We start from the raw sequence: 12,402 nt of genomic DNA, 5'->3' as shown, positions 1-12,402 counted from the left end.
CCCTCTCTGCCACAAGTGCATCCAATTGACACATTTTTAGCTCATCATCAAACTAAACTGCTCTCACACATACCTCAGAAAACACATTAGTCATGATTCATATTCATGTTTAAAAAAAAAACACCCTATGGAAGGGAAGAAACTATAACATCAATCTTCAAAACAAATACTGCATTCAGTGCAGCTTAGCGCACAGACTATGACTCTGGCGCCCTCTAGTGGCGATAATTATGTACTGATTCAAAACGAGTCAATTTACATCAGGCACGTGAAACTATTTCCTGCTGTAATTGACTGCAAGTTGAATATCTACATTATTCAATATATCATTATCATTATTAGAGATTTTAAAGAGCAATAGGGAATAGAGCGGGGGTGCCCTAACTTTTTCTGGCAAGGGCAACCTATGGAGTGTTATTTTTATTTTTTAAAGAAACTAAAAAAAAAATACATTTCATTCATTCATTTTCTTCCGCTTTTCCTCACAAGGGTTGCGGGGGATGCTGGAGCCTATCCCAGCTGGCACCCTGGACTGGTGGCCAGCCAATCACAGGGCACATATAGACAAACAACCATTCACACTCACATTCATACCTATGGACAATTTGGAGTCGCTAATTAACCTAGCATGTTTTTGGAATGTGGGAGGAAACCGGAGTACCCGGAGAAAACCCACGCATGCACGGGGAGAACATGCAAACTCCACACAGAGATGGCCGACGGTGGGGAAAGACAAAATAAGAAACCAAAAAGTTACCACTTCCACACAAAATAGGAGGAGAACTCATTCATTCATTCATTTTCTACCGCTTATCCTCACGAGCGTCGCGTGGGGTGCTGGAGCCTATCCCAGCTGTCTTCTGGTCGAGAGGCAGGGTACACCCTGGACTGGTGGCCAGCCAATCACAGGGCACATATAGACAAACAACCATTCACACTCACATTCATACCTATGGACAATTTGGAGTCGCTAATTAACCTAGCATGTTTTTGGAATGTGGGAGGAAACCGGAGTAAACATGCGTCAACTCCACAGAAATGGCCGAGGGTGGAATTGAACTTGGGTCTTCTGGCTGTGATGCATGAGTACTAACCACTTCTCCACCGTGCAGCCCCTTTTCGTTTCCTTCATTCATTCATTTTCTACAGCTTATCCGCATAAGGGTTGCGGAGGTGCTGGAGCCTATCCCACCGGTCTTTGGGCGAGAGGCGGGGTACACCCTGGACTGGTGGCCAGCCAATCACAGGGCACATATAGACAAACAACCATTCACACTCAAATTTTTTTTTTGCTTAATTAAAGTTTTACGACGTGCCACAGGCCAATGAAAAACAGGTTGTGGTCCACAAATGGCCCCCAGGCCACACTTTGAGCACCCCTGGAATAGAGGACGAACACAGTGGAAACCCGTGGGTGACTCTACCCTTATAAACAAGCCCTCCTACACAATTTATCCATTAGTGCTGAGACACACAGTGAAACTTCCTCAGTCCTCTGAGACGTAAGAGGAAGGACACTCTCTCTCTCTCTCTCTCGCTCGCTCGCTCTTCATCCACACGCACGGCTAATGTTGAGATGAGAAGGGTGGGAGCGATACCATGGAAACAAGACAAAGACAGATGATGGGGAAAACGCATCACAAGGACACGCATACTCTTTCAAACCCCCATTTTCACCCAATTCCTTAACAGCTGGTTACACAACGTGTGACAGGACCGGCCACAACATTAGGTACACCTCCACAATCTAATAGCACCCGATGAATGAATGAAAATTCCGAGTTGATGGACACTGTCATATAAATTCAACACCCTCGTTTATCGGGGTTAATTCTTCCCGACCCGATCGCGATCAGTGAATTTCCACATAGTAGGACTCAATATTATTATTATTATTATTATAATTGAGCATATATATATAGCATAAAAAACCTGATTATGACTTTCAAAATGCAGAGTTTACCATGATAAGAGCACTGTAGACATGAAATAGCACCCCTATAGTCACCTTTACAATCCTATTATTCTTTGTTTACACCACTTTGGTGGGATATAAGAGATGGTTTATAATATTACAACTTAAAAAAAATTTTTTTTCCATTGATATTTCAAATTTCTGCCACTAAAATGACATTACTTGTCCTCATAATATTATGAGATTATTCTCATAATTTTTTTGTGAGAATGCCACTTTTCACCTTATTTTTGTAAAATTATTATTATTATGACTTTATTTCCATATTTTGACTTTATTATTATAACATTTGAACTTTATCGACCAAATTTGCTTGTTTTTCAGAATTAAAAGTTTTTTCATCATTATTTCAATTTTATTTTAATCCACTAAAATTAGTTCTCCTCATAATATTATGATGTTATTCTTGTATATGAAAGCCACAAGTGGCCCCCAGGCTGCACTTTGGACACCGCTGCTGTAGTGTTTCTGTTTTAAGACTTTAGTACTTGCTAATTGGGTAAAATGATTAAGTTTCATTAATGTTCATGTTAAAGGTTAAATAACTGTTTTTCTTATTTGCTGTTTTATTATTATTTTACTTATTTATTACTGATAGATTGATTTATTGTCTTTATTCTTAATTTGTTTATTTTTTATCTTATTTTGTGTATAGAAAAATAAAAATTAATATATTTGAGAACAGTGGAATGTTTTATCAGATATTTTGGTGTGGAAAAGTGTAGGGTAGCAGAAGCAAGAACATTGAAGATAGTTTTTTATTGATTTTTTTTCCAGTTTTTAATAAATGCGTTTTTTTTTTTTTTTTGAAAACCTGATGCGGCCCGGCTTCACCCAGAACCTAGTTCCGGTGGCCCCCCCAGGTAATTTGAGTTTGAGACCCCTGATGTAAGCTCTCTACTGTTTGCCTTCATTGCATCACTTCACACTTTGTACAAGCGCCGGACATGTTACAAAAATACCTGTCATGGTCCCGGCCCACTCCCCACACACGGATGCTGCTGATTGGCTGAGAGTGGAGAAGACTTCGATCGTCCGGGTCGACTAGAGTCAACATGCGGTCCTGAAGCACCAGCAGCATCCCTTTACCCTGGAATAACAACAACAACAACAAAAACACTAAGCAATGCGGAGCTGTTTATGATTGTGGTTTATGAATATAAATATAATAGTAACTGACCTCCCCCCAAACTCCAGCCGAGTCCCGAATGTCTCTCCTGCAGTAGGACAGTTGTCTTATGCAGTGATGGACGGCCACACTGCTCCTCCCCTCGCACAGGTCTTGTTCATCCATCTCCACCCAGCCCAAGGATCGCACTGGGAAGGACTATAATAAAACCACAAACGCTTTATTTACAAAATGTGCTATTTTATAGCTAATTTTTAAAATTATTTTACCACAATTTATCCCAAAAACTTGTTTTTTTATTACTATTATGTTTCCAATGTGAGTGTGAATGGTTGTTTGTCTATATGTGCACTGTGATTGGCTGGCGACCAGTCCAGGGTGTACCCCGCCTCTCGCCCGAAGACAGCTGGGATAGGCTCCAGCACCCCCCGCACCCCTCGTGAGGATAAGCGGTAGAAAATGAATGAATTAATTATGTTTACTTCTATTTTGAAACAGTCTTCATTCTTTCATAGAGACCTGCCCTTCGCCAATTCTACCACAAGGGGGCAACAAAAACAACGTGGCTGCATGAAATATAGCAGGATGGCTGCAACTCCAAGCAATATCAAACTAGCAAACAATGATAGTTTATGTTTACTTCATTAGCAGCTATTCTTACCATTGCTTCTGCATCAGAGAAGGTATTGTTGAGGTCCACGGTCTCCAAAGGCGCCGCAGGGCTGCAGGAAAGCCAGTTTAGGGGTATTATAAAGACGAATATGTAATATGAAAACATCATACATATTAAATCTGCAAATTTTACTTGAGTTTGAGTGAAGCATAGCGAAGTGTGGCCCCTTCAAATGCCTTCAGACTGGGGTCAGGATAGATTGGATAGTCCTTCAGCTCCTGAACAGACAAGACACACAAAGAAAAAGCTAAACATAAAATTCAGTAATGACAAAAAAAGGTTAATTATAAAATAAAAATAAAAAAATCATTAAAAAATAAATAAAAAAACTTAAACTATATTAGGAAAGCAGGAAGTGAACAAATGTAACAGTTACTGATTGTAAAAGTACCAGATGGAGGGGTAGGATTTAATAAGCTTTGCTTCTTCCTACTCCTTTTGGACATGTGGAACAGTGAACTGATTATGTGATAAAAATAAAATTAAAAAAAATAAAATAAACTTAAACTATATTAGGAAAGCAGGAAGTGAACAAATGTAACAGTTACTGATTGTAAAAGTACAAGATGAGGGGTAGGATTTAATAATCTTTGCTTCTTCCTACTCCTTTTGGACATGTGGAACTGGGAACTGATTATGTGACAAATATTAAAAAAAATCATAAAAAAAAAAAAACAAAAAACTTTAACTATATTAGGAAAGCAGGAAGTGAACAAATATAACAGTTACTGATTGTAAAAGTACCAGATGGAGGGGTAGGATTTAATAAGCTTTGCTTCTTCCTACTCCTTTTGGACATGTGGAACTGTGAACTGATTATGTGACAAAAATTTAAAAAAATTAAAAAATCATAAAAAAATAAAAAAAAAAAACTTTAACTATATTATGGAAAGCAGGAAGTGAACAAATGTAACAGTTACTGATTGTAAAAGTACCAGATGGAGGGGTAGGATTTAATAAGCTTTGCTTCTTCCTACTCCTTTTGGACATGTGGAACTGTGAACTGATTATGGGATGCATTCAAGACATTCTTTATAAAGGAATAACCAACACAATAACCATAACAACGAAAAAAAAAAAAAGGAAATAATGAAGGGCTTACATTGTCGGTGCAGGTGGTGCTGTTGAGATTCAATGCTGAGGAGATGACATCATTGGAGGGGGTGGAGGAGAGGGAGGTGGGGGAGCAGCCAGAAGGGGAGGGGACGGGCTCAACCGAGCTTGTATCTGAGATGAGGCTGCTGGGACGCTGTGGCAGACAGGAGGAGAGAGGGGGTGCGGTGACGGGTACCATTCATATATTTTGTTATTTATTACCCGTAGATAGCAGTTTATCGTTTATGTTTATATTACCCACCAATATTTGTGCTAAATGGGTATTTTTGGGTTAATGGATGGATGGACTCCATAATAATCCTCCCTTAGTTCTAATTCGTCACCTTCCTGTGACGTTATGGGCAAACCCAAACGTCCCAATACATTTGACCACATTGTGAGTCTCACCTCGCTGGGCGGTTTAAGCGAGTCGTGCGTCTCCTGTTGCGGATTCTTCTCATCCGGCTCCTCATCGGCACACGTGGGCTGGTTGCTGGAGGCAACGGGTCGGTGGTACTGAGTGGTGCCGGTGGGTATGTGCCAAAAATAGACCTCTGATGAGTCGGAGATTTCCCGCCAGCCTGGGGGCAGGTCCCCCTCACCCCAAACATCTGTTAGTGTAACGATAGACAAATATTTAGATCTGGTGTATATTATATATATTATATATATTACATACGTGCGTGCATAGGAAAGAGAATGGGGATCATTACAGCTTCTGTTGTCATGGCAACTATTTTCACATCCCCTAAAGTAGTGCCCATGGGCAATGACCTCCCCTGTTTCTTCATATTTCTAATTCTCTCTGCTTTTGCAACCTTTTTTTTATTTTCCTTTCCTTTCCTTGCCACACCCTAACTGCAGTGTCCTAGCCGTCCATCCATCCTAATCACTTCCTGCGCCATAAGGTGGCTCACTGTGGTCTTCAAGGTCCCTGCAGTATTGCTGGAGTGATTCTCTTCTTGAATGAGAAACCTCCTGACAAGCATATGTTTGTAAGATTTGAACAAGATTGGTTGAAAAACAGGGGCTCACAGCTAAAAGACCAGGGTTCGATTCCACCCTCGGCTATCTCTGTGTGGAGTTTGCATGTTTTCCCCGTGCATGCGTGGGTTTCCTCCCACTCCGGTTTCCTCCCACATTCCAAAAAAATGCTAGGTTAATTAGCGACTCCAAATTGTCCATGGGTATGAATGTGAGTGTGAATGGTTGTTTGTCTATATGTGCCCTGTGATTGGTTGGCGACCAGTCTAGGGTGTACCTCGCCTCTCACCCGAAGAGAGCTGGGATAGGCTCCAGCACCCTAACGCGACGCTCGTGAGGATAAGCAGTAGAAAATGAATGAATGAATGAGTTCTCCTCCTATTTTGTGTGGAAGTGGTAACTTTTTGGTTTCTTATTTTGTTTTTCCCCACCCTCGGCCATCTCTGTGTGGAGTTTGCATGTTCTCCCCGTGCATGCGTGTGTTTTCTTTGGGTACTCTGGTTTCCTCCCACATTCCAAAAACATGCTAGGTTAATTGGTGACTCCAAATTGTCCATAGGTATGAATGTGAGTGTGAATGGTTGTTTGTCTATATGTGCCCTGTGATTGGCTGGCCACCAGTCCGGGGTGTTTGTATTTTTGTATTGCATGTGTTAGCATGTCTCCCAAAGCATTTTGAGCCCAACCCATAGGGGGCGCCATAACGTTCATTTCCAGTCATGTCTAAAAACGAGTTAAAGACAAACATAAGAGCATCAAACCTGTCTCTTGTGGACTTTGAGGTGAGGGTGACTCCTGGGACAGAGTAGTCCAGCTGGAGTCTTCATCCTCTGACGGCGTATCAGGAGTCAGATCCATTCTTAAGCTCACTTTTGGGAGACCCGTCTCTGGTTGAGGATCTGGATCTGGGAGAGCCCTGTTCCTTGTTGGGGTGTTCCTTTCACCGGACCTGGTCTGCTTAGGCGAGGACGGCGGGTACTGTTGCAAGAACTGGTTCTCATTGTTTGGGTGCAGCTCTACCTTGATCACCCTGGGCTGGGAGCTCCGAGGAGGCTTTGCGGGACTTCTCGGACTTCCCGATAATTGGATGCAGTGCTCCTCTTGGATCTGGGATGTAGCCTGGTTCCGGAGGTGGTTGTCTGCTACCCACTCTGGGCTGTTGGTAGATGAAGAAGAGGAGGAGCAAAGTGGGGCTTCCACTACAACAGGTAAGAGAGGCTGTCTTGCAGTTGGTGTTGGGTCTTCATTGTCTTCTTCTTCTTCTTCTTCTTCTTCTTCTTCCACCACAGGTACCGCCTCTTCCTTGCTGCTGGGCTTCTCCTCCTTTTGGCTCTCCCTCTCCTTGACCGGGCTGGCCTGCTCCTTCTCCGGGGAGGACTGCTGTTGTTTCTTCTCCTCCTTGTTCTCCTTGTTTCCCCAGCTCAGGTCCCAGTCTTTGTCGTGGTACTCCAGGAAGCTCTTTGTTCTCCTTCGGAATGGGGGAAGCTGCGAGTTATCCTTGTCAAACTCGGCCCAGTCAGAATTGGAGTTATCCATGGAATCATTCTGGATCTTACTCAGCTCCTGCTGCTGACTCTCGGCACGTCTCTGCAGGTTGGCTCCGTTCTTGGCCAGTTTGGGGTTCGTCGTATTGAAAAGCGAAGATGAGGACGACGAGGAGTAGAGTGCAGAACTGGAGGAGGACTTAGTGGGGAGGCCTCTACCTCTGCTCGAGGATTGGTTCTTTGATGACAGGTTATCGCTTATCCCCATGACACTCCGCACGCTCGTCATCGTGTGTCTCTGACGGCTCTTGGGCAAGGTGGCGGAACCGCCGCTTTCCGCGTTGACGGACTCCTTGATGACATCACGGCCGAGAAGTTGATTGTATGAGGAGCGCAGGCTGAGCGAAGTGGGAGGGGTGGCGGCGGGGCCGCTGCGGTTGGACAGGCCCACGTTGGAGGGGGAGGAGCCTGAGCGAGAGAGGGGAGGGGTTTGTACAGACATCATGGCTGACTGGATGCGCGCTGCAATGGCCGACCTGTTGGGAGGAGAGACACAAAGGTTAGGAAAGGAAGTTTCGTTTATAGGACAAAAATAACTTTAAAAAAACACATAAATACTGTATATGTACACATATAGAGTACTGTACACTACTGCTCAAAAGTTTGGGATCACTTGCAAATTTCTTTGTTTTGCAAAGAAAAACACATTTTCATGCATTTCGGGAACAATTTTTTTCCATTTAACAAACAATGAAAATTAATTAGATGATTTTCAAAGAATGATCTATTAATTTTTGCATTGATTTTCCTCGGCATCAATCTCCTGGTATGGCTGCTAATCCAAGTTCATCATTTTATAAGGCTAATAAGGCAAACTAGAGAGCTAGCGACCTAAACGGTAGCCTTCAAGTTATTTCCTTTAAACTTAAACAGCCAAAAACTTACCACTTCCACACGGATAGGGAGGATAACTATTAACAGTTATTTAACCTTTAACATGAACATGAATCAAACGTAATAATTTTTTCTGGGTACATGATACCATACAGAATCCATATCAAACTTGCGCGGGCCGCACTAACATTAAACTTTCATATCAAGGCAGGGGCCTCAAACTAGTGTCCTGCGGGCCACATTTGGCCCGCGGGCCGCGTGTTTGAGACCCCTGGTTTAAGGCATTGTAGCAGCTTGCAGAAAGAAGAGCGTATGATCGGAGGTGGCTCTGCAGAAGTACTACATACAATCTGAAGGGGTGTTTTTCCTGAAAGAGGGCAGGGGAGAGGCCAATTATTTTCAGGGTTGTGTTTACGATTCTCTGGCGCACAAAGTGGCGTTGAAGGCAGAGCTGCCATCTTTCGGCATTAGCTCATACTGTTCCTACTGAGGACGGATGACATCATCAAGTGGAGGCATCCTTTGCATTTCTTTCATCTGCTCCCATTGAATAATACTAGAGCCCACTGCGGCTTTTGTATCCACATACACATGCATCGGCTCACACTCAATTTACATGAACTCTTGCTGTTCTAATAAAAAACATATGCATGCTGATGATTTGATGAGTAGGATTAGTCTGCAGGGAGAAATGTCTAACTTACGAAATAGCAATTGAGCTCTTGTTTTCTCAAGGTAGGTCAACTCCGACTGATGCGTGACAGCAAAGAGAATATTTAGGGCAACTTCACAACATCTATACATATATCCTTCTATACATATGCGGTATATTCAGTATAGACATACTCAAATACAAAAAGAAACGGGAGTGACACAAAACCGCTTATCCTCACGAGGGTCGCGGGGGTGCTGGAGCCTATCCCAGCTGTCTTCGGGCAAGAGGTGGGGACTGGTTGCCAGCGAATCACAGGGCACATATAGACAAACAACCATTCACACTCACATTCATACCTATGGACAATTTGGAGTCGCTAATTAACCTAGCATGTTTTTAGAATGCGGGAGGAAAACGGAGTACCCGGAGAAAACCCATGCATGCACAGGGAGAACATGCAAACTCCACACAGAGATGGCCGACAGTGGGGAAAGACAAAATAAGAAGCAAAAAAGTTACCACTTCCTCACAAAATAGGAGGAGAACTCATTCATTCATTCATTCATTTTCTACCGCGGGGGTTGTGGGGAGTGCTGGAGCCTATTCCAGCTGTCTTCGGGCAAGAGTCTGGGTACACTCTGGACTGGTGGCCAGCCAATCACAGGGCACATATAGACAAACAACCATTCACACTCACATTCATACCTATGGACAATTTGGAGTCGCTAATTAACCTAGCATGTTTTTAGAATGCGGGAGGAAACCGGAGTACCCGGAGAAAACCCACGCATGCACGGGGAGAACATGCAAACTCCACACAGAGATGGCCCAGGGTGGGGAAAGACAATATAAGAAGCAAAAAAGTTACCACTTCCACACAAAATAAGAGGAGAACTCATTCATTTTCTACCGCTTATCCTCACAAGGGTCTCGGGGGTGCTGGAGCCTATCCCAGCAGTCTTCGGGCAAGAGGCGGGGTACACTCTGGACTGGTGGCCAGCCAATCACAGGGCACATATAGACAAACAACCATTCACACTCATATTCATACCTATGGACAATTTGGAGTCGCTAATTAACCTAGCATGTTTTTTTGGAATGTAGGAGGAAACCGGAGTACCCGGAGAAAACCCACGCATGAACGGGGAGAACATGCAAACTCCACACAGAGATGGCCGAGGGTGGAATTGAACCCTGGTCTCCTAGCTGTGAGGCCTGCGCTCTAACCACTCGACCACCGTGCAGCACATTTACTACAGACAAGCATTAAAGTGAATATAGGCTACTCAGCACTCAGATGCATAATGATGCCACCACAATGCCAGCAATCTTGACAATAATAGTAAAGCTATACAGTGACTACTCTAACATATAGCCAAATAAATAATTTAATATTCTCTCGGCATGATGCAGCGGTGTTACCATTACCAAGTGACCGAATGTGCCTGTGGAAAGCCGACCACACAACAGTCCCGCAACTCCGATGTAAGAACTACGTATCACCTCAGTCATCGTCGAAGCACGGAAAGCACAAACACAGCAGATTCGAACACAAGACAAGATCTTGGGAATGGAGCAAAAATGACACGGCGTAGCGCAAAGAATCCCTGACCTGTGCACTTTCTCAATGCGGGGCCCCCGTCACTCCTGGCCCTCCTCTCACCTGGACGGTCACGGAACCAGACAAGCACACAACAACAACAACAACAAGCCGACGTGTTTTTGCTGACCGTGCACGCCACTCTGCAGGCCTCAGACACACAACAGGTACCCGCATTAAGAATATTCCTGTCAGCTGTTCATATAGCAAATTATCATTGATCACTGCAGGGTAGGGTTTTAGAAGGCTGCCATTTTGGCGTCTCTGTCTCCCAAACAATGAACGCCTTAATTAGCGTGACAAAGTGAAAACAATGAATCCAAGAAGGAGGCGGATTGGTTATTAGCGGTAGGAAGTGAGGTGCATGACACAGCGGTTTGCTGGACAGCATGCAGTGATATCTCAACACCCCCCCCCCCCCCCCCCACCCAGTGAGGTCATTCATACAGGACAGGAGCAACAAGTATCTCTATTAACTCAACATTAAGAGTCATTGATGCAACATGTGCGGATGCATTCAAACCAGTTCCAATAAACAATCAATCTGGATTTGAATTATCATTTAAGGCCACATCCTCATATGATAAACACCTTAGAGTTAACATTGATTGACAGCTACAATATGTTAGCCTGTAAACCATTTAAACATGTTTCATTTCAAGTCAAAATGATTTAAATGGAATATATGAGAGACCAAAACATGGGAGAAAATCAACTTGAGAAAGTCAATGATGTCACCGTCTTCCTCCTGTATCACTAAGTCCATCACCAATGGAGGACAAACACTACTAAAGCATCTTATTACATCTTCGGTTAAGACACAGAGGAAGCAATGGCGCAGTTCAATCCTCACACATCCGGTGCATCCATCACTCCCCTGCATGGTGCACATCCCACCGAGATCACCTTATTTACTTACCGCTTAGCTCAGCCTCCACAAGAGAGGGGGTAGGCGAGGGGGGGCTTCGGTGTCTTCCACTCCTACGTCGACACGACACAACTGAGCAGCACCCACGGTCACGGAGCGTGTCTTTTAAGAGCCAGCCCGCCCCTAAAGCTTCAGCCGCCCGCATCCGATCACATCATCCGCCCTTCTCTCCGACCCCGGATCACAGCTCCGCTCCGCCGGCCAGGCTGCGATTGCTTTCTGCGCCACCGACGTCCGGGAGCGGCGAGCGGCGCTGTGGAGCTCCTCGAGCCGCAAAGGGTAGCCAATCAGAGCGGAGGACGAGGGAAGGAGGAGGAGGCGGCGGCGGCATCCACCATTATTAAAACCACCGGCGTTGTCTTTTTCAAGTCGGGTATTGAAATCACAGATCATGTAGGTCTGACGTCATACCCGGAAAAACATGAATGGGGTACAGGAGATCTTGTCAAAACACAAACAATTGCTTTATGTTTTATGCGGAGTCATTTCCGGGAAGAAGCTTGTTCACAATATTAGGTACACTAGCACATTCTGTGTTGTGCCTTTACACCAGGGGTCTCAAACACGCGGTCCAGGGGCCAAATGTGGCCCGCAGGACACTAGTTTGAGGCCCCCGCCTTGATATGAAAGTTAGTGCGGCCCGCGCAAGTTTGATATGGATGCTGTATGGTATCATGTACCCAGAAAAAATTATTACGTTTGATTAATGTTCATGTTAAAGGTTAAATAACTGTTAATAGTTATCCTCCCTATCCGTGTGGAAGTGGTAAGTTTTGGGCTATTTAAGTTTAAAGGAAATAACTTGAAGGCTACCGTTTAGGTCGCTAGTTCTCTAGTTTGCGAGTTAGCATGTGTCTCAAGACCCTGCAGTTGCGCAATATGTTGTAAATAAAAAGAGTATAAATGTGACTATAGTGGTGTTTTGTCATGTCTACAGGGCTCTAATAATGCTTTGTTCATTTTAATCTGAAAAAAATAATTTGTC

At 44.0% G+C, this 12,402-nt stretch overlaps 1 protein-coding gene across 1 annotated transcript in view; it reads right to left on the bottom strand.

Moving 5' to 3' along the window:
- The window catches only part of LOC131110315 (amyloid beta precursor protein binding family B member 2), a 35,829-nt gene extending 23,852 nt beyond the window's left edge, over window positions 1-11,977 (bottom strand). The window contains exons 1-8 of the mRNA XM_058063309.1: window positions 11,409-11,977; window positions 6,618-7,876; window positions 5,281-5,483; window positions 4,880-5,026; window positions 3,910-3,995; window positions 3,766-3,826; window positions 3,156-3,302; window positions 2,938-3,065 (exon numbers count right to left, since the gene is read on the bottom strand). Of these exons, the coding sequence (XP_057919292.1) occupies window positions 2,938-3,065; window positions 3,156-3,302; window positions 3,766-3,826; window positions 3,910-3,995; window positions 4,880-5,026; window positions 5,281-5,483; window positions 6,618-7,845 (2,000 nt within the window). The 5' untranslated portion in view covers window positions 7,846-7,876; window positions 11,409-11,977. The remainder of the gene's footprint in view (window positions 1-2,937; window positions 3,066-3,155; window positions 3,303-3,765; window positions 3,827-3,909; window positions 3,996-4,879; window positions 5,027-5,280; window positions 5,484-6,617; window positions 7,877-11,408) is intronic.
- Window positions 11,978-12,402: the final 425 nt, after the last annotated feature.

Source organism: Doryrhamphus excisus, chromosome 23, assembly GCF_030265055.1.
Source record: "Doryrhamphus excisus isolate RoL2022-K1 chromosome 23, RoL_Dexc_1.0, whole genome shotgun sequence".
Taxonomy (NCBI): domain Eukaryota; kingdom Metazoa; phylum Chordata; class Actinopteri; order Syngnathiformes; family Syngnathidae; genus Doryrhamphus; species Doryrhamphus excisus.
Note: the sequence above shows the minus strand (reverse complement) of the source record. Positions and strands in the feature narration are given on the sequence as shown.